This window comes from Nelusetta ayraudi, unplaced genomic scaffold, assembly GCF_046127955.1.
Source record: "Nelusetta ayraudi isolate G7.1 ecotype Tasmania unplaced genomic scaffold, CSIRO-AGI_Nayr_v1 ptg000060l, whole genome shotgun sequence".
In the NCBI taxonomy this organism is placed as follows: domain Eukaryota; kingdom Metazoa; phylum Chordata; class Actinopteri; order Tetraodontiformes; family Monacanthidae; genus Nelusetta; species Nelusetta ayraudi.
In genome coordinates, this window is record NW_027466110.1 from 2,174,571 (window position 1) to 2,201,843 (window position 27,273).

The 27,273-nt window shown below is 44.3% G+C and overlaps 3 protein-coding genes and 1 long non-coding RNA gene across 11 annotated transcripts in view; 2 read left to right on the forward strand and 2 right to left on the reverse strand.

The window, feature by feature from the left end:
- The window catches only part of dip2a (disco-interacting protein 2 homolog A), a 68,797-nt gene extending 62,263 nt beyond the window's left edge, over positions 1–6,534 (reverse strand). For all 4 annotated transcript variants that reach the window (XM_076040389.1, XM_076040387.1, XM_076040386.1 and 1 more), the window contains exon 1: positions 6,406–6,534. In XM_076040389.1, the coding sequence (XP_075896504.1) occupies positions 6,406–6,529 (124 nt within the window). In that variant the 5' untranslated portion in view covers positions 6,530–6,534. The remainder of the gene's footprint in view (positions 1–6,405) is intronic.
- On the forward strand, positions 6,442–10,006 carry LOC142897808 (uncharacterized). The gene is made up of 2 exons (XR_012928493.1): positions 6,442–6,574; positions 9,398–10,006. It is a non-coding gene; the product is annotated as an uncharacterized LOC142897808 (long non-coding RNA).
- Positions 8,248–12,266, reverse strand: LOC142897805 (CASP8 and FADD-like apoptosis regulator). The gene is made up of 9 exons (XM_076040395.1): positions 11,974–12,266; positions 11,777–11,882; positions 11,489–11,624; positions 10,764–10,813; positions 10,606–10,675; positions 10,365–10,405; positions 10,178–10,256; positions 9,206–9,710; positions 8,248–9,111 (listed from the first exon to the last, which is right to left on the reverse strand). Exons 1-9 carry the CDS (start codon positions 12,264–12,266, stop codon positions 8,982–8,984), a joined length of 1,410 nt encoding a protein of 469 aa, XP_075896510.1. The 3' UTR covers positions 8,248–8,981.
- A 1,154-nt stretch (positions 12,267–13,420) lies between these two features.
- The window catches only part of LOC142897803 (hyccin 2), a 38,312-nt gene continuing 24,459 nt past the window's right edge, over positions 13,421–27,273 (forward strand). For 2 of the 5 annotated variants that reach the window (XM_076040390.1, XM_076040393.1), the window contains exons 1-2: positions 13,421–13,813; positions 25,264–25,349. The gene's annotated coding sequence lies outside the window, so the exon portion shown is untranslated. Of the gene's footprint in view, positions 13,814–25,048; positions 25,086–25,263; positions 25,350–27,273 lie in introns of all 5 variants that reach the window. The other 3 variants (XM_076040391.1, XM_076040394.1, XM_076040392.1) reach the window with 3 other exon arrangements.

The window sequence follows — 27,273 nt, forward strand, 5'->3', positions numbered from 1 at the left end:
CTAGATAGGTTGAAAGGTCACGTGGCATTCCAGACATTTTCCGGCTGTTTGTTTTCCACCCGGAAGATTCCCAATGCAGCTGGGGCTGCCGTTACAAAGGGAGCCCGTACCCCTTTGAAGTGCACATCACACCTGAGCATGCCCCGCCGCTGAGTGATGCAACAAAGAATCCACTTTGAAGAAAAAAGTAGATAAAAAAAAAAAAATCGACAAAGTATCTGGTGGTGTTACGTGGTGATCACGGTCAACATGGGCGCCACAAAAGAAGTAGGGGTTCCTGGATCCACGTGCTGCTGTCATCATTACGGACCAAGGAAGGGCCAAGAGTGGCTATCAGCACTGACCACTCCACGACACACTTTGGGAATAATATTTTATATTTCAATGAAACCGCATCACCACTGGTCTTCTGCAGCTTGTTTATTGTGGACAATGATCAGCGTAGTCATCAACTTTATCTGGCAGGGCACTGCAGATTAACTTCACCTTAATCTGAAGCTACAAAGATTTTTCCTTGTTTTTTTTAACCTTTCTTTTTTTATTTGTAGCCTTTTATATCATTAACCTGACATGTTTTCAGCGGAAAAGGACTCACCTCAATACACATCAACCACTGAAAGAGGAAGAGTGCATGCATAACATGTGTATGCATGCACACGCATACAAGGGAAGGAAAATAGTTGGATCAACTGCCGGTACTCAATACAAAACAGTTGTTATAAAAGTACATGATTTATGAACTTCTCTGTTTTCATTTTATCACATCACCTTGGGCTATGAAAGACTTCGGTAGCACAAAAGGTTCCCCTACGCCCTGCAGAGAACTGCTGCCGCCTCGCATTCTCTCCCTGCAATTTACTCGGCTATTTGAAAACGGCACATGAAGGTTTTCTGGGGAAATATTTTATGTTCAAAGCGTGAATAGCACAAGAAGCAGGTGTAGCGCGGACAATGGGTTTAGACTGGAGGGTGGAAAGCTTAGGTACTGTCCATCTCTCCTGCCAAGCCTGATATTAACAGATGGCCAAAGAGAGGAGGATCATGCACACACAGGTCGGAGAAAAGAAAACGATTTTCAACCAGATTTGTGAATGTGGAAGTAGGAAGTATAATGTAACTTAAAAGCGGGCCACTGCAGCTTATTTGGTTAGCAGGTCTCCTTGCCTCTATGCCAAAACAAGTAATAATAATAATATAAAAGAAATCACAACTGGAGCGCTACCAAGAACATCACCGACTCAGAAACAGATTTCAGTGTCTTGCTGCTATGCTTGCATTTGTGCAGGATGGTGGACCACCTTGAGGCCAGCATCGTCTTCTCTGCGGCCGTCTTAATGAAAGGTCGGTTCCTGGTGGCCTTGGAAAGACTTTGGATAAGAAGACCGCAGCAAAAAAGGAACAATATAGCAGCCAGTTAAGCCAGTAACCGGATGCTATTTTTTTTGCCTTTAGCAAACCAAGTATTTACATTGATCAGTGTCACAAATGTGAAATTAGGTCAATGGAGTCTATGTTCCTTTGATCATTTTACAACACATGTCTGTGTAGATTTAATTCTAGCTTACGTCTTGACACTCACGGAGCGGCATCTTGCCGAGGGCTGCAGGAGTGTCGTAACTCAATTCAATTTGAGCAGTCTTTTCATTCGTCAGCTGGAACCGTACCATTAAAGCATGGTGTGCAATAAAAACGCTGCCGGAGAAGCAAGCCAGTGAAACTAGACGGATGAGTCACTTGAGACCGAACGAAATTTGACATGCATGCAAAGAGGGGGAGGGAAAACTTTTTTTTTTTTCCCGCTTGAACTTTAAGAGAAATCTAAAATCCCTCCGAGCCTCCACCATTACACCACTACCACTCACAGTACGTCATACTATGTCCTGGTCCAAATTCAAACCTCAATCCCCTGTTTTCTTTCTTTCTGAATTTTAATAAAACTTTCTGAAATGCTCTTGCAAAATACATCATTTAGAAATGTTGGTTGTGTGTAGCCTTTATTGCATAGATGGAAAAAAAAATCCATCAGGTTCTGGACCGTGCACTCCTCCACACTTGAATAAACTTGAGTGGCTGTAAAGCTATATATTTCTACAGATTTAATTCCCATGGTGTTATCCTTTAAATATTCATGGTTCCAATAGACAGAGACAGAGGCAGAGACAGGATGCTAGGAAAAAGATACACACTCAGGCAGTGAATTGTTGAATCAAAATCAAATGCAGTTTCGTACATTCTTGTGGGGGGGGGAAATGAAAAAGAACAGCGCTGCAATTCAACCAGAGACACTGGCCCACACTAAATGGACTAATTGTGCGTGGAATTGCATATTGGCATGCGCTGTAACACAAAAATCTGAAGCTCCTCTCTGCCCTGACAGCGGCATTGAATTATTAATTCTCCTGCTATCCTTCACCATGTCAGGGGGTTCGCCATAGATGTCTCTTTATCTCCAACTGGACCTTGCAAGTGCAGCGGCGGCGCTCGCCCGGAAGACTCAAAAAGGAAGAAACTCAAGCGCGTAGGCTCAACATTCTTCTCCTCTGGATCCTATTACCAAGCTAAACGGCAGCCTTGTGCAAAGGTCCTCCGGTAATCACACCAAACCCACCCCACACACACACATTCTCACATCTCTTACTGTAGGACATTCATCAAATGTTTGGTTTTCTCTAACAATAGGGCTGGGCTGAGCTGTGCTGTGCTGGGCGAGACCAGAAGGACGTTCCTGCTCCATGAGTTGGTGGTGGGAGTGAGTGACCACAGAGAGGAATGAGTCAGGGCCAATGCGTGGTCATTCCTTACATGGTGTGGTTCTTCTTTAACTTGGCTCCGTGGACCACACGCACACGTTCGCTGGGGCTTCCTTGCTGTGCATTCAGACTTTCCAGAAAGGAGGTATATATGGAATTGGTGACCGCCAAAGTCAACCATCTACTCACCCCAAAGAGAAAGTACAAGCCCGGAGCCCGATAGCAGGGTAGGTTTATATAAAGTGAGATAGTACTGTACTGTAACTTTTGAACCATTTTTTTTTTCTTCCAGAACAACCACACACAGTAAGAACACAAAGTTTGCCTTTTGTGTGATTAGATAAGTTGAAACTTCAAGTGATGTCCATGGGGCAAATTTGGGTCACTCCAGCAGCAGAAAGTAGGATATCGTCACAGATACACAAGTATGAACAATGAGGGCAGTGTTGGCGTGAACAGATCACTTGACTTTTGACGGTTGCCGTACAACATCCAAAACTTTCCGTGAAAATCTAACTCTACAACCAGAGCAAAGTCAGACTCAGCTGCAGTGACAAAACAAACAAACAAAAACAAACCCAGCTCTGCGTTTGTGTGAATGTCTGTTTGAACGTGAGCGGGCAAAACGGACGCAAATGACCAAACAAGGCTTTGGCAGTTGTCCTGGCAAACACCAGCACCGGGCTACAAAATGACTTTTAATCTCGGGGGGGTTTACAGAGCAAACAGGGGGAGGAGGGACGAGGGGGGGGTGGAGGGGGAAAAAAAGGCAGGGAATGATAGAGCAAGCCTATGAATTACTCAGCAGACACGCCGCTCCCCCTCTCCACGCTGCAGGAGATAATAGGGACCATCCGTCTTCTTGCCCTCCTTTCTGCCCCACTCATCTGCATCCAGGTCAGCCGAGAAATACCACAGGCTTTTTGCATTATAGCCGCGATGTGTCGGAGCCGCGCGCGGTGGGGACTGTCACCTTCCTGCGTTGTTGCGAATAAGATGCGATAACCTGTCTCAAGGTGCAAAAAAAACGAACCACTGCGTCCGTTTCACCCGTTTAACGACCCTCCGATCAGTTGCACCACCATCGTACTTCAAGGACACTTTTCCTTCATGCAAACAGAAAGAAAACGCTCCACTTGTCAACATCCAAAGGTGTACTTGGCTTTCATTTTGAAGTGTGTACACTACAGAGAGTTGTAGAACATTAATACCTGTCAAGCCCTGTGTGTTTACCTGAACAATGAAAACAAAGCAACTGTGCCAGATAAAGCAAATCTCTCATCGGAACATGTTTCATTGCAGCTACAATGGGAGCGGGTGTATTGTTTATTTCCCACATCAGCAGTCCAACACTGCTGACACTGGAATATCATCTTGCAGTGTTGTGTCAAAGTCCCGCTGCTGCAGCTACTAAACTGATTAAGGAAACATACATGACCTGTCTCATTCAGCTTCATGAATAAAACTGTTTTTCTGCACAATTGCACACCCGCCTACCGGCGCAGTCGTTCATATTTAAAAAGCCCAGGTGATTCCAAAGCCAGTGGGTGAATTGGGAAAAACACAAAAACAAAAACCCTGTAGGATTTTCAGGCTCTCGCCGCCTCCCAGTCAAACAGTACATCTATTCTATCCTGAGACAGGATGCACAGAGGAGGCAACCAGAGGGCATCGTGTAGAGGTGAGGAGTTCACAGCAGTGCAGCAGAAATTGGATTTAGAGAGAGCAAAGAAGAGTGTGATGTTTTCCCCCTCCTTCCCCTCAGCCAAAGCAAAATGGCATTCCCCTCTTTGATCATTGAGAAAACTGAGGAAAAAAAAATCTGAAGAACTGAGAGGCGTGGAATGGTAAAGATGCTGGATGGGAGACAACACAGGGGGAAAAAGGGGGGGTAAATGAAAAGCAGCAACAAGCCAACGGCACCAGGAAGGCGCTGCTATCAGAGGTCCAACACGACAGGAAGTGACATGTGGAGTGCAGGAAAAGGAAGCCAGACAGATATAGATTAATTTGCTGGCTGCCCTGAAAAACATGTCCATCCCATTAGAGGCCTCCGTGGCACATAATGTGCTTATCAAATCCAAACTCTATTGGTTTGTTACCAAGCCTGCTGTGCTGGGCACCGTTAAAAAAAAAAAAAAAAGGACCTTCAACTCAAGAGTGAGTCACTTGGTTTTTATCTTATATGTGTTCGAGTTCAACAATTTACAAGATGTATTGGTTTAGAATTGAACAGACAATGGGGTCACACCCTCGGGTTCAACTCCAAATCTCATTAGACATTTAAAAAAAAAAAAAAAAAAATAGGTCATTAATTTGCAGGATTCAATTACCGTTTCCCTAATTTCACCATGTGAATACTGCTCAAATTTAAAGGCGCACTGCAAAACAATGTGTGGCATTGACCTGAGGGACACACAAGGAAAGCTTTGTTGGTTGACAGTCATGCGCTCCCACATTTACAGCACACCTAAATTCTGGATGGGCTTCGAATCGTCAGCAGGACAGGCTTAGATTTGCTGGGTCCACGCAGCTCTGAGGGAACGCGAGCAAGTCAAATCATACACGTGTCAAACTGTGTCCTGTTTTAAAGTCAGGCTACCATGTTGTGCTCAGCCAACATTGTTTTTATATGGGGAAATATAATACATATGATAGACATAGTAGGTGGATTCAATTACTCAAAAGATATGGCGTTTTTGAATTTTGGTCAAGCAAGTCCCTCAGCTGACTACTGGTGGGAGTGACAGACAGCTATACCTGCCTTTGTTTACATCTATCATCTGTTGGACAGCACATTCATAAATATGATTAGTCAACCAACTTCCTCTTCGATAAATCTAAGCTTTATTTCACAAAATGTGAAAATTCCCTTGCCCTGATTTGCATAAAATACAAGTATGATGTTTATATCCAAGATAGATTTAATTTCTGCATAATGTTATAAAATGTGTATTTGAAGAAGAAAGAAATTGCCTCGTGATATGCACTAATACAACAGTTATCTATATTTTGCAATTTGGTGCTCTATGCATGTCGAGCCAACTTTCTGAATGTCATTTCGTACGACGTTCGAGAGTCTCTTGAGCCTCATCAGCGCTCGCCTCTCCTCGGACAAGGCGAGAATGGTGTTATTGTACAATCATTTAAGCCTAGATTAGAAAATGACGTTTACCTAGCAACCACAACAACAACAAAAAAAAAATTTAAACGAGGCCGCACATCGGCATGGGTGTGTCCGCTCAGCTGTTTCTGCTTGAGGCTCATATCCATCGGATCAGATATGGCATTTGGAGTTTGATCGTGTCATGTGTGACATGTCAGGGCAGCGCCAGCAGCCCGTTCGACAGACACACCGGGAGAAGGTTCCATCTGATTCTCAATGTCGCAGCAGTTAAGCTGTAATGACGAGAGAACTACGACAGAAGTTGAGACTCGGTGATGACTCATAGTATCGGGAGTAGGTTTCACTGACGTTCCTTAAAATCATGAACCGCAATAATAAATAATAAAAAATAAAAAATAAAAAAAACCCACCGCGGACAAGCAGGGCGGTGGTTTAGTCGGGGCTGACATCGGTTTCAATAAAACACCCGCAAAACGTGAACAACAAGAGTCTTAGCCACGGCCTGGCCGGTTTCACCGGTCAACTCACCTTCGGAGAGCTCCAGCTCCAGCTCCGCCAGCTTCTCCCGGACCTCCGCCGGCAGGGTCATACCGACAGCCGGCGAGGGCTCCAACATCATCGTCAGCAAACCGCTGGAGGTTCTCTCAGCCATGGTTGCTCCAGTCCGAACCGCAGAGGCAGGTCCGCTGAGTCGCAGGTGAGCAGGCAAAAAGACGAAGGTTTTGGGGGTTGTTGGTTTTTTTTTTTTTTTGGAGGGGCGGGGGTTGGAAAGAAAATGCGAAATAAACAAGCCCTCCTCAGAGGAATCCGACTCGGGAGGGCGAGCAGGGTGTTGGTGCTGCTCCCGTCTGGCTGCGGCGTCGCACAGATGTGTGAGAAACGCTCCCAACCGTCATGACATGACTAGCTGCGGGGCTAACAGACACACCTGGCCGTGTGTGTGCGTGCATGTGGCGCGCCGGGGGTGGGGGGGTGGTTGGGGAACCGTCCCGCCGAGGTCTCCGCGCCCGCTGTCCGTCCCTGGCGACGGCGGCGGCGGCGGCGTGGTGGGTGTCCTGAGCTGACTGTCGGCGGCGGCGGCTTCACTTGAACTGTGCGGGGAACTCATTCAACTCCTCGCTCGCTCTCTCGCTCTCTCGCTCGCTTCCCACGGCGCAGTCGCCATTGCATCATAGCAACAGCAGCGCCGGCCGTACGCGTCCACGAGGGCTCGTGCGCTGCGCTCGCGCGCCTGTCATGCTCGTCGAGTGGCGGCATCCCACACACTTAACACACACATATACAACTCTCCTGCCCCCTACTGTCACCATGTAGACACTGCGAGGCTTCGAGAGGGGCCAACCTGCACTTTGTTCCCCTGCTCATCTGACAACTGACAATAATAATAATAATAATAATAATAATAATTATTATTATTATTATTATTATTATTATTATTATTATTATTATTATTATTATTATTATAAACCATCCCGTTATTTGATCAGTGAAGATGCTGCAGAAAATAGCATTTGATGGAGACAGACGATTTGCAATAGGTACAACTCAAAGAAACAGCCGAAAGGAAAGAGGTCTATTTACTGTATTTTGCATTCAAGAAATTGTTACATGCCATGCAGATGCACTCACCGCTGTCTCCATAAGTCTGTTGTGTTAGGTAATCACAAAGTTTATTGCACAGTTTAACCCAGTGGTTCTCAAACTTTCTCTGTCACGCCCCACCTTGGAGGAAGAAAATCTTTCTTGCCCCCCCCCAAATTTTGGGCTAGAAGCCCCAAATTTGACGTGGCTGTGTCTTGAGGGATCCCCATGAACTTGCAAGTGGTCCCATGTCTCTAGGACAAAGTTGACATTTGACCCCATAGACTTGCATGGCATTAGGGTTAGCGATAAGGCTGGAATTAGGGTTAGGGTTACTGCTGGAATTAGGGTTAGGGTTTCAGGGTTCCTCATGGGCTAGAAGCCCCAAATTTGACGTGGCTGTGTCTTGAGGGATCCCCATGAACCTGCAAGTGGTCCCATGTCTCTAGGACAAAGCTGACTTTTGACCCCATAGACTTGCATGGCATTAGGGCAGTGGTTCTCATACTTTCTCTGTCACGCCCCACCTTGGAGGAAGAACATTTTTCATCATTTATTTTGTACAAATAAAGAACTTTAGCAAATCACTCTTTGTGACATGAAATCCTGAACATTACTTTTTAAAAAAGAATATTCCTTTAACTTTTCTTTGCCACCCACTTGCCAAATACTGGTTTAACCTATGTATTGAAAAAAATCCTCTGAGCATGTATTGCATATTGACAAGATGGTATCACACAGTAAGTATTCTTTAAAGTTACTGCAATGTTTAATGGCAAATGAAAAATATCAGCATACCATACATATTTTTAATTGGAGGTAATAAAAAACAGAAAGTCATTTACAAAGAAAGTTACACAATTTTCATAAAAAAGAACAATAGCTGAAAATATAAATAAAGTGTGTAAATTTGAAAATCCTTCTCAGAATAAAATGATGGTCACAAATATGTGGCTGATGGGAGAGCTGACATGTAGTGTATTAAACTTCAAGATGCGTCATATAAAATGTAAATAGAAATACAAAACAAATATATAAAACGAGAGCACAGAAATATTTACTACATATAATCTGTTTTAGCTGCGCTGGACCTAGACAAAAAATACCAATTCACACGTTTCAACAAAACAAAAAGGTCATGCGGCGTTATGCCCAATAGTAGATAATATTTTTTTCAGTCTTAATCTGAACTGCACTTATTTTATAATTATATGCCAGGTATGTACAAACGCTATGTTACACGGCTGCTTCAGTGGGTCATATGGAACGACTGTTGACAACAAAAGCCTTTTTTAAAATTGCTCATTTAAAAAAAAAACTTATTTCAAACCTATTCATGGAAAACAATCAAACAACAATAAGAATTTAAAGGGTCAGTCACTCCACATTTAGCTGCGTCCTAGGTTGAGTCGGCGTTAAACATTCTCGCCACCAATAGGTGTCACTATACACAAAGTATTCAAACGTTCTTTCTGCGGCATATACTACTTGTCAAAAACAATGAATGTAATCCTCCTTCTTCTCTAATGCAAGTACAGCTCCTTACGCAGAGTGTGTTTTACGTCAATGTGGTAATTTGTATCAGGATTCCTCCTGTTGTGATCAAAAATGGCCCCATTCACTTCTGTTTGAACGTCAAGGATGTGCGTTTTCCTGTCAAAACACAGACAAAAGAGTCACGTTCAGTTTCCAGAGATGAAAGCTAAATTAGAAGCAGTTATATCTACTGTTGAGTGTTTTCCCGTACCTTCTTTGGCATTTATATAGGGCATCTACCAGAGCCTTCAGGTAAACAGAGTTGTGCTGCCCTCGCTCCAGCTGACGCTCATCGATCGAACAGTGGCTCCAGAAGACATCTCCGTCTTCGGGGATGGCATTGCATTTGGGCCTCTCTGTATACCCATCTGTCTCCAGATCCTCATCTCTGTGTTCTCTCAAGGTAGGCGGCTGATATCCTGGGATGCTGTACCTCTGGATGAAGAAGAGTTTGGGCTTGCCCACCAGGGCTCGGCACCCAGTAGCTGTAAAAAAACGTTTGACTCTGTCCAGATCCAGACCGAGGGCATGCGGGTCGGTGCCGAAGATTTTACTTTCTGTGCCACGGCTGATAATGCAACAGGCGAAGCTGTCACCATCTTGGATCTCCTTCATTTTCAGTGTCTCGGTGAGAGTTGACAGAATTTCAGCAACACTCAACCACCTGCGGAGGATCACCTTGAAGTGAAGAGCCTTAAAGGTCTGCTCCAACATTTCTGGATGAAGAGAGAGAAAAATTCATATAAATTGTGCTGTAATAATGGTTCAGTCAAACAAATGAACAAACAAATCAAATGAAAAGGCATGTTATTATTACATCATTGGCATGATTAGTCTATTTCTTCTAATGATCAAAAAGTTTTGTTCAAGTTTTTTTTTTTTTTTTACAGTACTACACATGAATGCATACGTTCAGATACTTTGATTCTTCTATGTAGACTACCAAACTACCAAGTTTCAACAATAACTTTGGTATTTGTTATTCGTTAACAATAGTCGGTTATCTTAAATTCATCAAAAAAGGACAGCTTGCTCCCACTTGACTTCTTTTTCTTTCTTTTTTTTTTACTCAGTAACAGTAACTTTAATGTACTTGATGTTTTTAGAACTTGGGGAATTTGGGTACATTTTCTAGGGGGAACTAAATACTATTTAACCAGAATGTAGGTAGAAAATGTCTCACCTCCGTCGTTACCCACACAGTCTATGATGACACAAACTCCTCTGGGGTTTGTGCTGAACTTGTAGTAGTCTGGACAATGCTGTGATGCAAAGGAAACAACCAAAGCGGTTTCATGAGTGCACTTTCATTATTAAATGGAAAATCTTTAAAAATACAGCATGAAAAAAACAGCCAAAAGCATTCTTACCTCAGGACTCTGAGTCCTATATACAGACACTGGTATGTTTCCTGCGGATGACAAAGAGTGATATGTTATTATGAACAAGATCAAGTTCTTGAAGAAAGTGGCAAGTCTGGGAATTTCCATTAGTTTCTGGTAAAAGCTAAAAATAAATTAAAAAAAACCCTGTGAAACTGAACTTTTGCAGCTTCTGTCATGTTTCCATGCCTTAAGGTTGCTGTGTTTTGGATCATGTAGCTGGTCTTACCACTGTGGAAGGACTGCCCGGGTTTTGTTTGCGGTAGATTGTTGCATGGACTGGCTGGCGGGGGCCGACACTAGGGAGAAGATATGTTTTAGGCATGTTACTTTTATCGCAAAGTGAAGGAATGCAGTGGAAAAAGAAACTTTTGCTTTGATTCTTACAGGAAGTCTCTCCGTTTGCTGTTGGAATGAACATTGCTCTGAAGTTCCAGCTGTAAAAAGAAAAAAGACATTAAAAAATACTAATAAAAAATTGAGAAATTATATGGGGTTGGGAAAAAAGAGCCATTTCTGGTTTCTTTTGACTGAATGAACAAATAATAATTTTATTCCTTGCAGTGTTTGTTTTCTGGCTAAAATAAATGTAATTTGGAGACAACTACAACAACAAGCTGAATGCCATTTGCATTTCAACATGGAAACTATGGAGCAGAAATTCAGCAACCTAATTCCTTTTTTGGTCATTGTTACTACTCATACCTCACACTAAAAATGGCCAGCTACTGGAAATGTGACTACATCTATTTGTGGGCCCGGCCATATTTTGTGAAAATTATCTCGGCAGTCGTGTGGACTTTTGGATATGTGCTTGGATTAAGACTAGGGAACTTGGCTAAATAAATAAAAAATTAAATTACATTTAATTTAATTTAATTTAATTAAATAAAAAAAATTGAATTCTTCTTTCATCTTTATAAAATTATGAAACAATTACGCTGAGTTGGGAAACATTATTGCATTGTTCTTTTGACAGTCTAGTCAGAAATATGGGGTATTCACACGTCTACTATGCGAAAGGCTATGTCACATGTGCTTTTTGAACAAAACTCAGTTCCCTTTTTCGAGACAAATTGGGAAACTGAGTTTAAAATTAAATACATTCTCACCTGACATCTTATACGCAGTCACTTTCTTGACCAAGTCCATTCGACCGATCTCGCTCAAGCATTTTTCAACAAGGTTTACACTATCAGATGAAACCATGTCAAGCTTCTCGAGTTCAGCAATCACATCCAGAAAGCACTGAAACAGAAGTGACACAATGGAGTGCATGTCCTTTTTTCCCCAGAAATTACTCAGTCAGGTGATTTCACATTAAAGTAGGAGACAAACTGTTTCTTCTTCTTAAAAAGAAAAAGAAAGAAAGAAAGAAAGAAAAGAAACTTGTGTCTTACCTTCGCCTTTTCCATTCTCTCACGGGGTAACCTATTCCCGAATAAGAATTTCACGCTGCTCACATCTTCATCGGTCATATCGTCACTTAAATCCGCCATTAATACTCTGTAAACAATACAAAAACAAATTCACACAGAGGTCCCCCGGATACTCTGACCTCGACCCGGCACAGGTGTGCTTGAAGAACACGGCATACCTGAATCCTGGCAGGAGCGGCGTGTGTGGCCGCGTCCTCTCCACCTCCTCCTTGCTGCTCTTGAACACCCTCCTCAGGATGTCGAAGCGCCTCAGCGTCACCATCAGCTCCCTCAGCAAAAGGTGGCCGCCTTCGTCGTGCTGCATCACCTTGCGTGTCAGCATCTCCCTCATCCCGGAGACGCTGTCGTCCGGATCCAAGGCCCCGCACAGGTACAGGAGTGTCCGGCGCTCCTCGCTGCCCAGGGCCTCCGTTATCTGGTTGATCGCCTGGAGCTGTTCCGGGAGGGCCATGTCGAAGAGCGTTGCCTGTGCGAGGGTTACAAGTCCAAGTTTTTGAACGAAGCACAGAATGAAGAGGAATGAAACGAGCACGTGGGAAGACAACTCACCCTTTCTGCGTTGGAAATGACGAAATGGCAAGATCGAAAGAGGAATTCCAGCAACCCCCTGAGACAGTTGTGACGCACGGCAGAAACTCGTCAAGGGGAAGTACCCAGAAAGCAGAACACCAACAGAAGACTCTTTGATGCCTTAGGCACGAGATGAACCTGGAATGCACAGAATCACGCGCCAGTAATTACAACTTTAATGCCCTCAAGCCCCGCAGGGTGCACAAAAGGCAGACTTGCGCCAAAAGCAAAAGCGAAAATGAAAGTAGTAATAATAATATAAAAAAAATAAATAAAACGACTTCCTTACTTAAAGGCGCAACCAGCTGCGGTAGAATACTCGTATTAGCGCGCTGCTTCCGATCTTAATAAACTGTTTACTTGTGAGTGAATCGTTCAGATATTCTGTTGTTTGTCTGTAAAACTTAGAATTTGTCCTAGTTATAAAATCTTATTTTGAAAAATTGACTTTCACAGGAAACTAAAATGGAATTAAAGAACTGTTCTGGTGAATTTTGTGGCCGCTTCTCATGTAAGGTGCTTTTCCACCAAAGGGACGTTTTTGTTATTTTTAGGAAATCAAAACATTTTTAATGGGAACCAAGATCCAATTTTAGGCTCAAATTAATTTAGTTTAGTCATGTTTATTTTGAATATGACAATAAAAACAAACAATTCTGAAATGAAAGACATACCAAATTAATAATAGATTGAAATAGCAAAAAGAAGCAAAGAAAGAAAGAAAGAAAGAAAGAAAGAAAGAAAGAAAGAAAGAAAAGAATCTACAAAGAATCAAAACGTATCAGAAAATGACTTGTATACTGTCACCCCTCTTACACTGACTCACATTAAATAATTACATGTTGACTAACCTCGAGTTTATTTTCTTGCCAGTATCACGGACCAAAAGAATGGACGAAGATCTGGATCTGGTCCCCACCAATTCTTACTTCAGAAAAGGATGAGTCACCTCATCCTTTTCAATCCTGTTGGCAAACAAATTTAACACATTTCACGAACTTGCGATCAACGTTTTTGTTGCACTCACTGACTCAAATCGAAACCGGGTGGTGGGTTTCATCGCTCCGCAGGAGTAGTTTTTGTGGGTACTTGGTGATAGTCACTATTCCGACAACTCTTGAAAGTATCACCGAGCGAGCTCCCCCTGCAGGCCGTCAGCGCTTCCTGCTCTGCTTGTGTTTTCTGCTTACCAAAGCGCCCTGAGTTCCGCACAGCCTGTCCAATCGGGTACCGCCTGGGTTGGTTCAGCAGCGTAACAGCGTAGAGAGGGGGGGAAATCATACGGCGGTGCCGCTGCTGCTGCTGCTGCCACTGCTGCTCTCTTCACACTCGGAAGGATCAGTCTGAGGAGAGACACCTCACCTGGGTGATCGCCTCGGCCGACGAACACGCACACTTACTTGACGTCGTCGTAAGCCAGCCTCGGCGGTGAGTATTTCATTATTCTATTCGCGATTTCCCCCCTTGCTATTTCCTGCTGATGACTTGGAACATCACCAACAACTGTGCTTTTGACGTGACTGTATAAAATCCGCAGCGGGGACCGTTTTTATTTCTTTTTTTTTTTTTTTTTTTTGGCCACGAACGTGGAGCAGATGCCCTGCCTGGCATAAACACACACACACACACACCAGCAGCCCGCTTCGGCCTGGTCACGACCGGTGGTGGTCGTGGGGGGGGGGGAATAAAATTAAGGACGAGGATGTCCGGCGGCTGCCGGAGAGGGCAAAGCACGCTAGCGGGATAGGAGCCGAGCTAAGGTGGCTAACGACGTGGACGCACACGCTCAAGCTGTCGTGGCAGGAGGCAGCGGAACGTGAAAAGGCGTTCGCTCGTTAGCGCTTTAATAAAGTGGCTAGCACAGCTGCGCACAAGCGGGCAGGTAAACCAATCCCCCAACCGCCGTACACTGGTCCTATTCAAACCAGCGTTTTGTTGACTGTTCGAATGTAAACAGTACGTTGGAATACAGTTGGAATTCATGAATATTTTACTGTGGCACTGCTGGGTAAGCTTCCAGAATTCCCTGCCGTTTGCTTGTTTAAAACGGCTTTATTTTGAAACTGATAAGCGGAAGTGCCAGGGTTTGTTGTTGTTTTTTTTCGTTCCCCCCTCACACCTGAAAGCTCGACGTTCACCTTTTAGTACCTGATACACGTTCGATTTGGTGCTACGTGCAATGTCGAGTATAGGGGCTGGGTCAGACTCGTAACGCCCGTGAATGCAGACGAGCTAAAAACTAAATCACTGTCAAAATGCTGCAGATCAACCCGAGCCCTTAAATAACCTTTTGTGCTTTAGGGTCTTGATTATGCATCGTGTTGTCGTCTTACCAAGGGGTGTCAGTTTGCAGTAGCTCGCCACGGTAACCAAAGTACACTGTATCTGTTTGGTTGTTACACTCTTGGCCAAGAGTGGTGGGGGGGGGGACAAAAAGAAGGATCCAAGGCGAAGATGGAATCAAGGCAACAGGCATTAGCTTTGCCGCAAACTTTTCTTATTATTGTTTAGTCAAATATAAGGATGAATGTATTCATGTGAATGCACAGTAGCTATTATTATTAATAAACATCATCAAGGAACACAATGAGCATCAGTTTCAGAGGTGCAATTGGAGATCTGAGTGACAATACAAAACCAAAGAGGTCCATCCATCGTCTGCGTTTCCTTTCCTTTCCTGTTCACGCCTCGTTCCCCCATGATGCATTCAAGAGCCGAGATTCCCTTCGAGACGGTGATTTGTGGGTCACCGACTGGAGGGGGCAAAGTAGGAGACACAACAGAGAGGGAACAGCCTTCGGGTTGATGGTTCAACTTTTCACCCAAAGACATTTAATCCTGCTAAATCTCACTATTCCCACAGTGTTCCTTCACGAATTGTGCTTGAAGCAATGTTTGACGTTCGACCAATAGTTGTGGCGCTTTTAGCCGCAGCAACTGATACTCGACAACTCATCTCTCCCGTCTGTCCTGCCAAGTCAGTTTGCACCTGTCCTGCCCATCCCCAGTTCATTAGTTAATATTTTCTGATGTCGGTGATGCTGCCAAGAGGAAATTTGTCTAAAAGTACTAATCTTTAAAATGATCGCGTCGTGGCCAAAGGTATCTGGCCTTGCAAAGTGTGGAAAGCCAGATAATTCCATCTGCCATCTGTCGTTCATGCACAAATCACCATCACCATCCTCCATTTCGTCCTCCTCTCTCTGCTCTATATCTGCCTCCGTTTGTTTTGGGACTAGGCTGTCATCGCAGCTGCGGCCCATTTTAGGCAGAAACCAAACTTAACCATTGAATCGAGTGGAATTTCTTTCCTTTTTTTTGTCTTTTCCCTCAGTCAATGTCAATAAAGGAAAGGCCGCACCGTGAACCTGCATCATTCAACTCACTTATGGAGGGGAATGATGTAGTGGCAAGTCATTTGCAGCAGACGTGAGCTCATTAAGGCGGCTTTAAGCTACAGCCAATGTTCCCCATAACTGTAGTGAAGCGGCAGAGTCTGTCGCCTCCCTCCCCACCTACAGCGATGCACACGCCTGGCGGATCAAAGCTGTAATTAGCCTGCCATGGATTAGCAGTGGGGACGATTTTCCACTGTACTCGCTCCGACCGAGCCAGAGGATCACACAGGCACCCCCCACACCCCCTTTCCCCTTCTTCTGCCCTGGACTTTCTCAACACCCAAACTGGAATGGGTGTCTCCATGTCACTGTGTGTGCCTTTTGCGCCATATTCCAGAGGTTCTCTGGAAATCTGCTGGATATGTTTTTTGGCGCGCAGAGAGCCCAGCGGTGCTGCTGACTCACTGGGCTGCCAGGTCCGCCGCCTGCTGCTCATCATCTCCACCATTCTGTATTTCAAAGCCTCTCCTCCGTCAGACACACACAAGTTCACGCTGTTCCTCTCGGGGGGCCTCGGAGGAGGCGGAGCGGCGTAATGCGTGTACTCTGTTGTTTTGTAAATAAATCAATGCTTTCAGCAACAAGCGATTGCCACGAGAGGATGGGAATCGGCGGCAGAGACTGCCTGAGTCACTAGTGGTTGTACAATGAGCGGGGGCTAACAGTCGTGCACGGTCATGCCGTCATGAACGCGAAGGTCCGAAGAGTCTCAGAAGACAAAAAAACGGTGGCCGCACACTCGTAACCTTGTGTAAATTATCAATTTATTTAGCAAGCTTTCGGGCCTTCCTACCTTCCTCAGGCATAGATAGACAATCAGAGAATGTGGCTGTACTCAAAGGGGTTGTGGCGATCACTTCATCTGATTGTGTTAATGCCAGACACCTGTGTAGGCATGGCAGAGTCCAACACAACATCATGGGCACTGTAGTCCAACTAGGGAACTTGTAGTCCCAAGACAGGTATCACCTTGCACACGGTCGACTGAAACCAAAATACATCTACAACATTACATCCTTACAACAATGTATCCATGCATCAAAAAATTGTCTACAGTCACACTCACTGGTTGTCTATCTATGTCTGAAGAAGGTTGGAAGGACTGAAAGCTTACTAAATAAATAATTAATCAAATAAATGAAATTATTGATAATTATTAATTCAATAAAGAACTCTACCCACAGTTGAGCAGTGGCTTTTTTCTACTTTTGGAAGAATCGAAGAATGGAAAAGATATAAATGTGAAATATTTTTAGATGGAGTGTGTTGGGTGCTTGTTTTACTAAAGACTTATCTTTGCTGTCTACATGGAGCTCATCACCATCTTGCCTTTCAGAATAAAGGCGACCAACAACGCATTCATCCATCCATTTTCAATACCTGCTTCTTCCTGAGCTCAGGGTTGCTGGGACCAGCATAACAGATCGCTGTTATTATTTTTCTGCATTCTTTGCCGGTCTTGTAACGCTGAATGCCTTCACAACACCAGCTTTGTTCTTGTTAATTTGGCTCTGCGGAGGATTACATGCGCTCAAGGGGGAATATTATTATAATATTTCAAACATTCCACAATATGTTTGAGAAAATGGTCGAGGGTTCAACAACTCGGAGACCCATCACCAAAGCCGTGGTCAGCCGGCATGTGTGCCTGCGTGTTGATGGGGTCCGATTAACTGTATTATCCCCGGAAGGCGGTGGGCCTGGCACCAGGGAGGTGTTGAAGGTCTTTGTTCTGCTCGACAGCGCCAACAAAGACTTTAAAGTCCTCCAGTATGTTTACGGTCTTGCGTTATTAATATCGCAGCAGCTCAACACGGACAGGGAATAACAACTTTTAATCCACGTGTTTCTATTGAAGGGTACATGCGTCCGATTCATTGATTATAAAGTGAGAAAACAAATACAGTCTAGCGGCTAATTCGTGTTCACGGTTGTTTTTCCACGTCTAACTCGATTAAATGGATGTGTGTGGCAAATTAAAGATCTGTACTTGTAACTTAGTTACGTGTAACTTGGTTGGCAGCCTGTGGAAAAACTTTTTTTTTTCCCCCCAGACATTTTAACAGTTGATGGTGTTGTTTTCACACTGCCGAGCTGATATTTCTGCTCAAGACTGCAAACCATCAGCACCTCGTGGCGGCCGAAGTAGCAATAACCATAATGACTTTTATTGCTAATTATAGTCTTAAACAAAGTTGTAACTATTGATAGGTGACTGAACTGCTCCTGAACTCTCCCACCGGGTGTCACATGGGCTTCAGGGGGCAAACACACAGCATGTATTATTAATACGGAGGCAGGGGAGGCCGTTTGCCGGAGCCATCGGGGCCGCCACTCTCCACCGGACTCGCGGCTTCCCACTGGATCAGCTTGCCGGTCACGACTCACACTTCTCTCTGAAGTTGATCAGATGCCAAAAGCCGGTCGACTCCGCGAGCCTTTGAATTATTGCCAGTTATTTGCGGTGGCGATATGATGAATAAGACTGGCTTTTGCCGATGCAAGCTGTGAGCTACGGTAGCCGGGGTGAAAAAGCACCTGCTTAAAAAAAATAAATAAAAGGCTTGTTTCCTTTCCTGTAATGAGGCTCAGTTCACCGCTGCCACTGTGGACATCACATTTCTGTTTTGGTCTGGTTCAGAATGACAAAGAGGTCTTTTTAGGCTGATATTAAGACTGATATAAGGAAGAAGGACAAATTTTCTACCGGTGTGTTTCCCGATATATTGTAGCTTAAATCTGACTTTGATTATGAAGGGCCACAACCACTAGTATGAAGGCCATCCTGGCCTTGATACTTGTTGAACCTTTTGATTTCAAGCAAATGCACAATGTTACTGGTATGTTGACATGTACGTGATTGTCATGATTAACACAAATGAGTCAAAGATATGTTGCGTGTCCTGATCTTCATTGTGTGTTGACACACAAAAGATTGTGGACTTTCACCTTGTGATGACTGTTTCCTGCTAATAAGTGGCAGTGACAGGGATGTAGGGTGTGGATTGTGAAATGTGTCCGTGCCAAAACCTTAACTCTTCAATGAGAACGTAGCATTGGTGCATTTTATTGTCCGACGGTTAAAGATCTAATGCTTATTAACTTGGAACACATTTTTGAGCCAAATCCGCTAATGTGCAGCTGGTGCTCAACGGCCAGGCTCTCTGGCTTGACTTTCCCCTTATTCAGCAATTTTGTGCGCACACACATACACACACACACACACACCCATACCCCTCCTCCCGACCCCCCCATCCGTCTGAGATGGTCAGACTCTCTCTCTCTCCCCTCCATCCCTCTAAATCTCTGCTCTGCTGGCCCATTGTAAGAAGGACTGTGAAACAGCTTGTATATTAGCGTAGCATTTTCTCACACACACACTCTCCATGTTCACAATATCAGCTGCCTCGCTCAATATTGTGGAATTAGCGGTCATGTGCCTCTACTGCGAATTGGAAATGAACTTGTGACTGCCGCAGCTTTCATAAGAACACAGTCCTCTCCTCCACCTCCCCCCAGCAGCTCTTGAGTTACTCTGTTTGTTATGTGTCGTCTAATTCAGCTGTGTACAGTAGCCATACTGTAAACCATTCATGGTGAGTGTTTGATTATGTCGTCCTTCCAGCACAGCTAGTGGACAAAAAGAGAAGAGAGCTTGTTTAGCTAGTTATAAATAAGTTGCAAAAATTCAAACCGGAAATGTTACAGCGGTTATTTATACACTATAGGTTTTGCAATGAAACAGAAAAATGCATTGATGCACAATTCTTTCGAGGTTTCTAATGAATGAACCCAAGAGTTATGTTGATAGGCTGCAGCTCAGAGCTCTTTATTGCAAATCAACGGCTTGCACGGCCAATGCTTTTAAGCAAATTGAGCTCTGTCACTTAAGAGGCAGGCACCGCTGCAGCATCACGCTGTGTGAAACGTCCAGCAGCGCTCTAGTGTTCGGCCTTACCGTTGCTTGCCGACGATGCACAGGTCAAAGCAACCTGTGCACCTTTCCTGACTGTTGTTCGCAGTTTGGTTTTGTGCTTTATTGGAATGTCTCGCTGGTTGCCAAAGGATCGATTCAGTGGCCATATTTTTTTTTTCTTCCAAAAGTCAAATACTTTTTCTTCTAGCCTTGATCTCGGTGCGAACACATGGGAGAGGTTATTACAGGGCATTGCGGAGGAGAGCGAGTTTGTGTGCGCACGTGTTCTCTTTGCAGTGAGGATTTGCATGGAAATCATTTGTATACCGAGTTTGGGGCAGCAGGCAGGAAGGACGCTAAACCGTGTTGGCATTCACCTGTGCTGTCGTGTGGTGCAGCTCCCCTTGTCTAATTGGGAAAAGAGGGTGTGCGTGTGTGCGTATGTGTGTGTACACTCGCTTGCAACACGGGCCCATCCCAACACGTCTGGCCCTGCAGCTGCAGCAGAGCTAATTTTAGCCTTGGTTGTGCGTACGCCTCAGTTCCCCCAGCCCGGCCTATGAGAGGCGAGAGGATGAGGAGCCAATGGGAATCCTGCCGTCACGATTGTGTGCACCCATCCCTCTTTTTCCTGTTGTGCGTATGATTTATTTTATACCCTGAGACTCGCACGTATAATATGATGATTAAGATTCACAACCTATCGGCTGTGATCGCAGTCAGTCTCTGTTTGTGACCTTTCTGCATTGACTTGCTGTCTCAAAGAGGCGATTTCACCTCGTTTTACCATTTAGTTTCGAGGAGCAGGTAGAAGTGGGATTTCTCGGTGCTATTTTTAAACCCCATTTCTATTTCAGTGCAGACGGCTCACATACTCATCTGGTGGCCAGTTCGTGTTACTATTGAGAGAGGCTCCGGGAAGGAGATTAGAGCCGACTGGTTCACAGTAGTCAGGTATTATCTGGTTAATCCCTTTACCTTGGGAAAGTGGCTGGATAAACGGCGTGTGCGAGTGTCGTGAAGCATTAACCTCCACAAACACGGATGCACTGAAGGAGGCTCGGTGAATTCCTTTGATAAGAAGCAAAACTGTGTGCATATGAAGAAGCATGGAGGCATGTTTTACTTGGAAATAAATGTGGGAGTTATTTGTTTTTTCTAGGTGATGCCAGAGGAAAATATTCAGGACAGGAATATTCAGTGTGTCATCCAGTCCGTGATGATGCTTTTTGAAAGTTACCCATACCAGGAAGAATAATTGGAAGTGGGTCACTCGGATCGTGTAACGTACAGACAGCCTTTGCCGTCTTCCCTTTGGCCGTTCCCTTAGGAGAAGAAGTTCCCATGCTGGGGAGGTTCTGATGTTCCGATCCAGCAGACTGTTTTGGTGTCTTTTGCTCGGCCACAGTTCAGAATGTAGCGGAAGATTGTGTGTAGTGTAATTGAAAACTGTGGTAATCAGATGTATTAAGAACCAATTTAAAAGACCAAAGCTGAAATTTCAACTTTATTCCTGTGTGTTTGTAGCAGAAAGGCCAAGTTTATGGCGACGCATTCTTTCAGTTTTCCACAACAACTCCGTTGCTTCCTCCTGCCCTGCAATTGTCCCTGTGACCTTCCTGTTGGAGAGGTGAAACAAGAAGGAATTTCCCAGACAGGGATCAATTATTCCTACCGCCGCCGCTGCTGCCGGCGCATGTTTGCTGTGGTGTGCGGTGGAGGGCAAATTTGAGGGAAGGAGGCCGGCGTCGGAGGCGGCGCAAACAGAAACGGGCACGCCGTTCGCTCGAGCTCAATAATTCATTGCTGACTGAGCTAAGTTGACCTTGAACACCCACTCTCCAACACACTTCCAGTGTTGGGCTGTTCAAAACTTCAGTCAGGACAGAGGGGAGAAGTTGGGATGGACTGAGGCACACACCTTCTCCTCCCACCTTCTTCTGGGGGTCTGTTTTGTTTTGGAGTCACTCGTCGGCACCGTCATAGTTCACACACTTGTTTGGTTCTGAATTGATTCGGCTTCCTCGCAGGTTTTGTTCACATTCCCGTCAGAGCTGATTTGGCACCGCGAGAAAATAGAAGCAACCTGCATTTTATTGTGAAAGGACAAAACAAACAGTTCTTCTGTGTATTGGTGATCATCGCTACTGAAAATACATGACGTGAAGATTCTCGTGGCTATTATTGATGTTGTTGATATATTGTCTTTATGATATGGCAAAAAAAATGAAGAAAGTTGGGATGCAAATTATCTATGAATTCATTACTCGTTGGTTGACACCCTGAACATTGATCCTCTGACTTTAAGTTGACTTCTAATGGGTCACATTTCAACTTTTTGTTTCAAAATAAAGTTGTTTAAAAGTAACTTGTTCTAGGTTTATTATGACCAACACAGTATCTACAGGTGAATTGCTCTTTCCTGCCACTACACTGTTGTAATGATATTAACTCCTGAGGCCACAGTAGCAGAAACTGCCCGATGTAAACATTAATAAAACTCACAGTAGCCAATCACATAAAAGGCTTCATGCTGTCCCTGTGTGATGTTCAGTGAGTCAAAAATGCATGTTGTAGTCCTCAATGAATGTTTTATTGTGCAAGTACAATACTGGCATTTATGTAGTTAAACTACATTAATTCTACTCAAAAAATCAAATACATAAAAAATAATTGCAGGGATGGCACTCCATCATTATTCACGCCATTTCTGTTTTATTATTTGTTGCTCCGCAAGACTTAATGATCAATTTTTGATCTGACTGTTTGGTAGAAAATCCCGCTGAGAACTATAGCGCCACCGCAGTGTGAGTAATGCTGCGAGCTGCAGTGATTGTCTTTGTCGGAACTTTACCCAAATAAACCCCAATTGTCTTCTAAAAGTTCCAGCTCAGTGAGCTTCTGAACACCGACCTGTAGACTCACAGGTGGAATCAGTGCGCGTGTGGGTGGGTGGAGTTGTTCAGTTCCGTTTCTCTTTTATTATTCTGAGGGAAACACAGGGATCGTATCGCTTCTCTTTTTTTCTCCTTTATCAGGCGCTGTTAGGGTGCGGCGTCGTTACCCAAATGACAGTGTTATCTCTTTTGCAGAAGTCTTGTTTGTTTTATTGTTGCCTTCCGGGATCCGACCCTGCCCTCCCTGGTGCGCGGAGCTTCTCCCTCTCTGAATGTGTAACCTTGCGTGTGTTTGCTCAGGTTTAATAAGTCACCTGCTCACTTTGCGTGATTCACCCATCTGCAGCGAACGAAGACGATCCGCAGGTGGTTTCAGGTGGGTTGCTGTTCAGCGGCCACCTGTACTAATATAGCAGCTGAGAGTGGAATATCTGCACGGAATAATAATTTTATTTGCTGCCGGTAAAGGGCTTGCATGCCGGCTGTGTGTCTTAGGGCCGACTGCATTAGCATTCAAGGGTAGTTTGTTTATGGAGCCGCACAGCAAGTCGATTATCATGCAGCAGCTGTTAGTCACTGCATGTCCTAGTGTTTGTGGTTTGTGTGTGTCACTGACTGTGAGTGTACAGCGGCACGCTTGCTTACTTGCCTCAACACGATGACCCTCTTATATTATTCCTATAATAGTTCAGTCTCTAGTGCAGAGGTGAGATCACAGTCCAAGCAAATACACCTGTTTACGGTCCGACCTTTTCTTTCACCAGTGCGAACGACCGAGCGGCTTTATAAGCTGTTGCACTGCGCTGCAATGTCACGTGTGCAGCCATTATCCGGACCCGGCACGAGAGAACATGTGAGGTGCTGCATGACAAAGTCATTGCGATAGGAATGTTTTGATCCAAAGGTCTTGTTATTTTCATTAGTTGATAAGGACCAGGCCCTTACATGCAAACAAATGATGAAATTATGACATGGAAAATAAGACTTTGAAACATTTTATTAAAAAAAGAAAATTTACATTTAATAATTAGTTAAAAAAAAAAAGAAGAAGAAATGTTTAGTTTATCGAGTGGGAGCTTTGTTTTATGTTGCTGCTGATGACTGTTGTCGTTATTATGAAGTGCAGCTTCATGCGCCATTAAGCCGCATGTTTGACGCCGTGATTCTTCTTGGCCGTTTTGAAGTGCGGTAAACAGGAAGGGTTGGCGCTCTCCATTTCCACTGTGAGCCTCTCTGCAGGACAATGAGGAGGTCCTGCGCAGACAAAAGAGCCGCCTCACACGGAAAGTTTGCTCGTTGTCATCCGTCAGCCTCGCTCGCTCATTAGCTGTGCAGCGAGAGCCGTATGTGGACGGACGCGCAAACACTGACGGACTTAGATGCTGTTTTGGAGTTAAACGTTACCCTGACGTGGTGGCGGAGGGGTTTCAGATGAAGGTACGTTTACCAAACAAAGCCGACTCTCTGTGGCCTCTGGGTTTTTAAACGTGACTATAAGTGATCAATTTTGCAAGCCTAAGTATCGGGGTGAGGATTAGACCGTTTGACCGCAAAGCAGCCCACTCGTATGGATGTCAGGCAAACGTTCGATTTGATTGAAGGAGCGGTTCTCCCCCTGAAACTGTGACATCACCAAAGTAAAGTAAATAATACACAGCAACATCGCTCTGATTGATATGTACTTGTACCAGGAATTTCCTGTAAAATCTGAGGTCCTGCGAGAGGATTTTCTGACTCTTTTCTTGACTTTTGTTGTCATCAGCATCATACCGACTCCACAGGGTTCCAAGAGACGCCCCCTAGAGGTTTTGTTGAAATGCTCTCAGAGCCCAACATTCACACACGGGGAAAATAAAAGAACATTTTCAAAAGTAATTTCCCCAACTAGCGATCAAAGCTCTAATGGCTTTGAGTCTCTTTCATCAGGCAGAGCAACACGAAGAGCTTTAACAGCCTCGGCCAAGAGGCCGCGCAGCTCTGCTCCAGACCGACTGGGAGCTTCTGCAGCGTCATTTCTCCAAGGCTTTGAGTGGTTAATGTGAGGGTCCTTCAGATAAACACAAGGCTGTGATGGGAGCGCTCGACGTAAGGTGGAGTGTCCGGCGGCGTGGCGCAGTCTGCTTCTCAGGGAATGTGTTGCAGCAGCTCGACGCTCGCCGTCCTGCCATGTGCAGCCCCGGTTTGCTCTGTCAAAGGCGGTAAATCGCCAGGGCGTGGACGTCCAGGGTGCATTTTTAGCAGGCGAGGGGAAAACAAGTTGGCCAGCTGACTGTTGCTATGCAACGCTCAGAAATTCAGAAAAAGTGACTCGGCATGCCGTGCCTGGAAATAACATTCACGGCACTGTATTTAGTAAACAAATGCAGACGAAGAGAAGCATCTTCATGATGTTTTACAATATTTCTTTTTTACATCTGCTGCGTTTCTGATTTCTCTCCAATGTGTTTATCAGCCGATCCTCATCCTACTTCAGGACCCAGTATCTTCCAGTCAGTGTTTGGGCCGTTTCAGCCTGAAAGTTTGGCCAAAAAAAACATTTAGAGAATAGCTTATATCCAATGTTTTATGTATTTTCAAAAAAAGTGTGATCAGATCATGGGAAACGCACAGGAAGAGATGATCTAATACCATGTTGCGGCTAAACAGCGGTTCTCTGTCTTGTTCCAGGTGATTCCTCAGTGATTGACAGATGTGCGACACCGCGGAGGCCCGTCTGCCCCTCCCAGTGGAGATCTGAGTTCTGGGACACTGAGGTAAACACAGAAAGTAGACAATGTGTCTCTTACGCTGCCTCAGTGTATGTTTTTTTGCAATCCTCACTTTAGTACAGAAAAAGTACAGTAGTGAGGATTGCATTGGAAAGCTCACTCTCCTCTGCCTGTGGTTTATTTTATGTTTATCGTAGTCGCGTCAGTGTAACGTGTTCTGATATATACCGTGACTGCTGATATAAAATAAATTAAGATTTCAAGAAATGTAATTAGTTTTGGACATCGCAGTCATCATCTGTATATTTACTGATCAATACCTGTCAGATGTTTCAGTTGCGGTTTCCTCTTTTCTTACCTCTCTTTTTCATAAAAATCATGACAGTAAGACAGTAATACAGACGCTGACTCTTCCTGTGGAAATCCCTGGACGGCAGTTCACACGCTAACTGACAAACCCCACCGGCGTAGAAGTGCTGAGAGTCAAACCGAAACAGTTTGCCCACAAACTGACTTTCGGTTCACGCTCTCATTCTAGCAGCGTGTCAGGAGTGGAGAGAATCACACTCATTTTCATATCTTTATCTGTTCCTCCGGCAATGAACGTGAGCCGCATCCCCTCTGCTGAAATGATATCTGGCCCCTCCAAACCTGTTATGTAGCGTTTTTTGGCTTATCTGCGGCACCCAGGGGTGCTACGCACGCTTTCATGTTGTATCTGTTAAAGCTGCTAAATTGTGACGCAAAGGGAGTCTCTTTTGAAGCATCAAAGAAAAGTGGTTGAATGAGCAAGATGTACGGCATTCAAAGTTGTGCTTATCTTCGTTTTTTCCAAAGTCTAAAGATAGACTGGAAAAGCAGGAGCCCTGAGTGAGAACACATTTTCAACCCTCGACTAAGAGAAAAGTAATGCAGATAAGAAGCACTGTGGCAGTGGCCAAGCTATTTTGATTGCTGCTATTTACCGGCCATTTTCACAGGCAATCAATTATCCCGTGAAATGATAAAAATGATGCCGATCAGAATTTCCCAACATAAATGGTGAAAAAGTAGCAAAATGCAACAAGTAACAGAGGAAGAAACAGCAGCACAATCAACATGGTCCACAAGCTCTTCCCACTACACCATATCCATCACAACCTAACAGACTGAGATGCTTCTGTAGCTCTTTTGAAATGTCCTAAAGACCGACTCATTATTAATGTAAATGCATTCGACTCTGATGGACACCCCGTGCCTTAATAGTTTGGGTGTGTCGAATGAGATTAGACAAGGAAGTGCCGTCACTGTGACTGACTACTGAGATGGTATTAATGTACACAGGCCTACTTTAAAACCCACTGGAAGACGCACCAGAACTACTAGCTGAGTGTGATCAGTGGCGAGTGCCCTGTAGGAATGTTCCAGGTTTAATGCCTCCGCAGGCTTTAAGCATTACTTCTCTAAACTCCTCTCTTGATTTAAGAGGAATAATAATTTTATCATGAAATGTCTGATAAATAAAATGTATTATTCTCGCATTATTATAAATTTATTCTGGTTATACATTATGGCTTTATTCTTGCCACAATACTTCTATTTTCTTCTAACATTATGACGAGTTTACGATTTTATTATGTTGACCTCGTTTTATGACTTTGTTCTCGTTGTATAACTTTATTTTCATTATTTTTTTTCTCTTCACGTGGCCCTAATACTCATATCCTGAAGGTCAGCTGACTTTGGAGAAGATAACAGATTTGTGTTTATGCACTGTGGAGTAGTCGCAGCGGTTTTATATTACAGTAGACAGTACCACTTTCCTCCAGAGGGGCGGCAAAGTCAATCCAACTGAAACTTCACTTGATTGTATTTAGCAAGGACACTGAGTCAGGTGGGCTGCAGTGACTGCCTGGCAATGTCGTCGTGTGACCGTGACATAAATTTAAAGTTCCCGTCCCAACAGCCTTGAAGGGAGACGAGCTGTCAC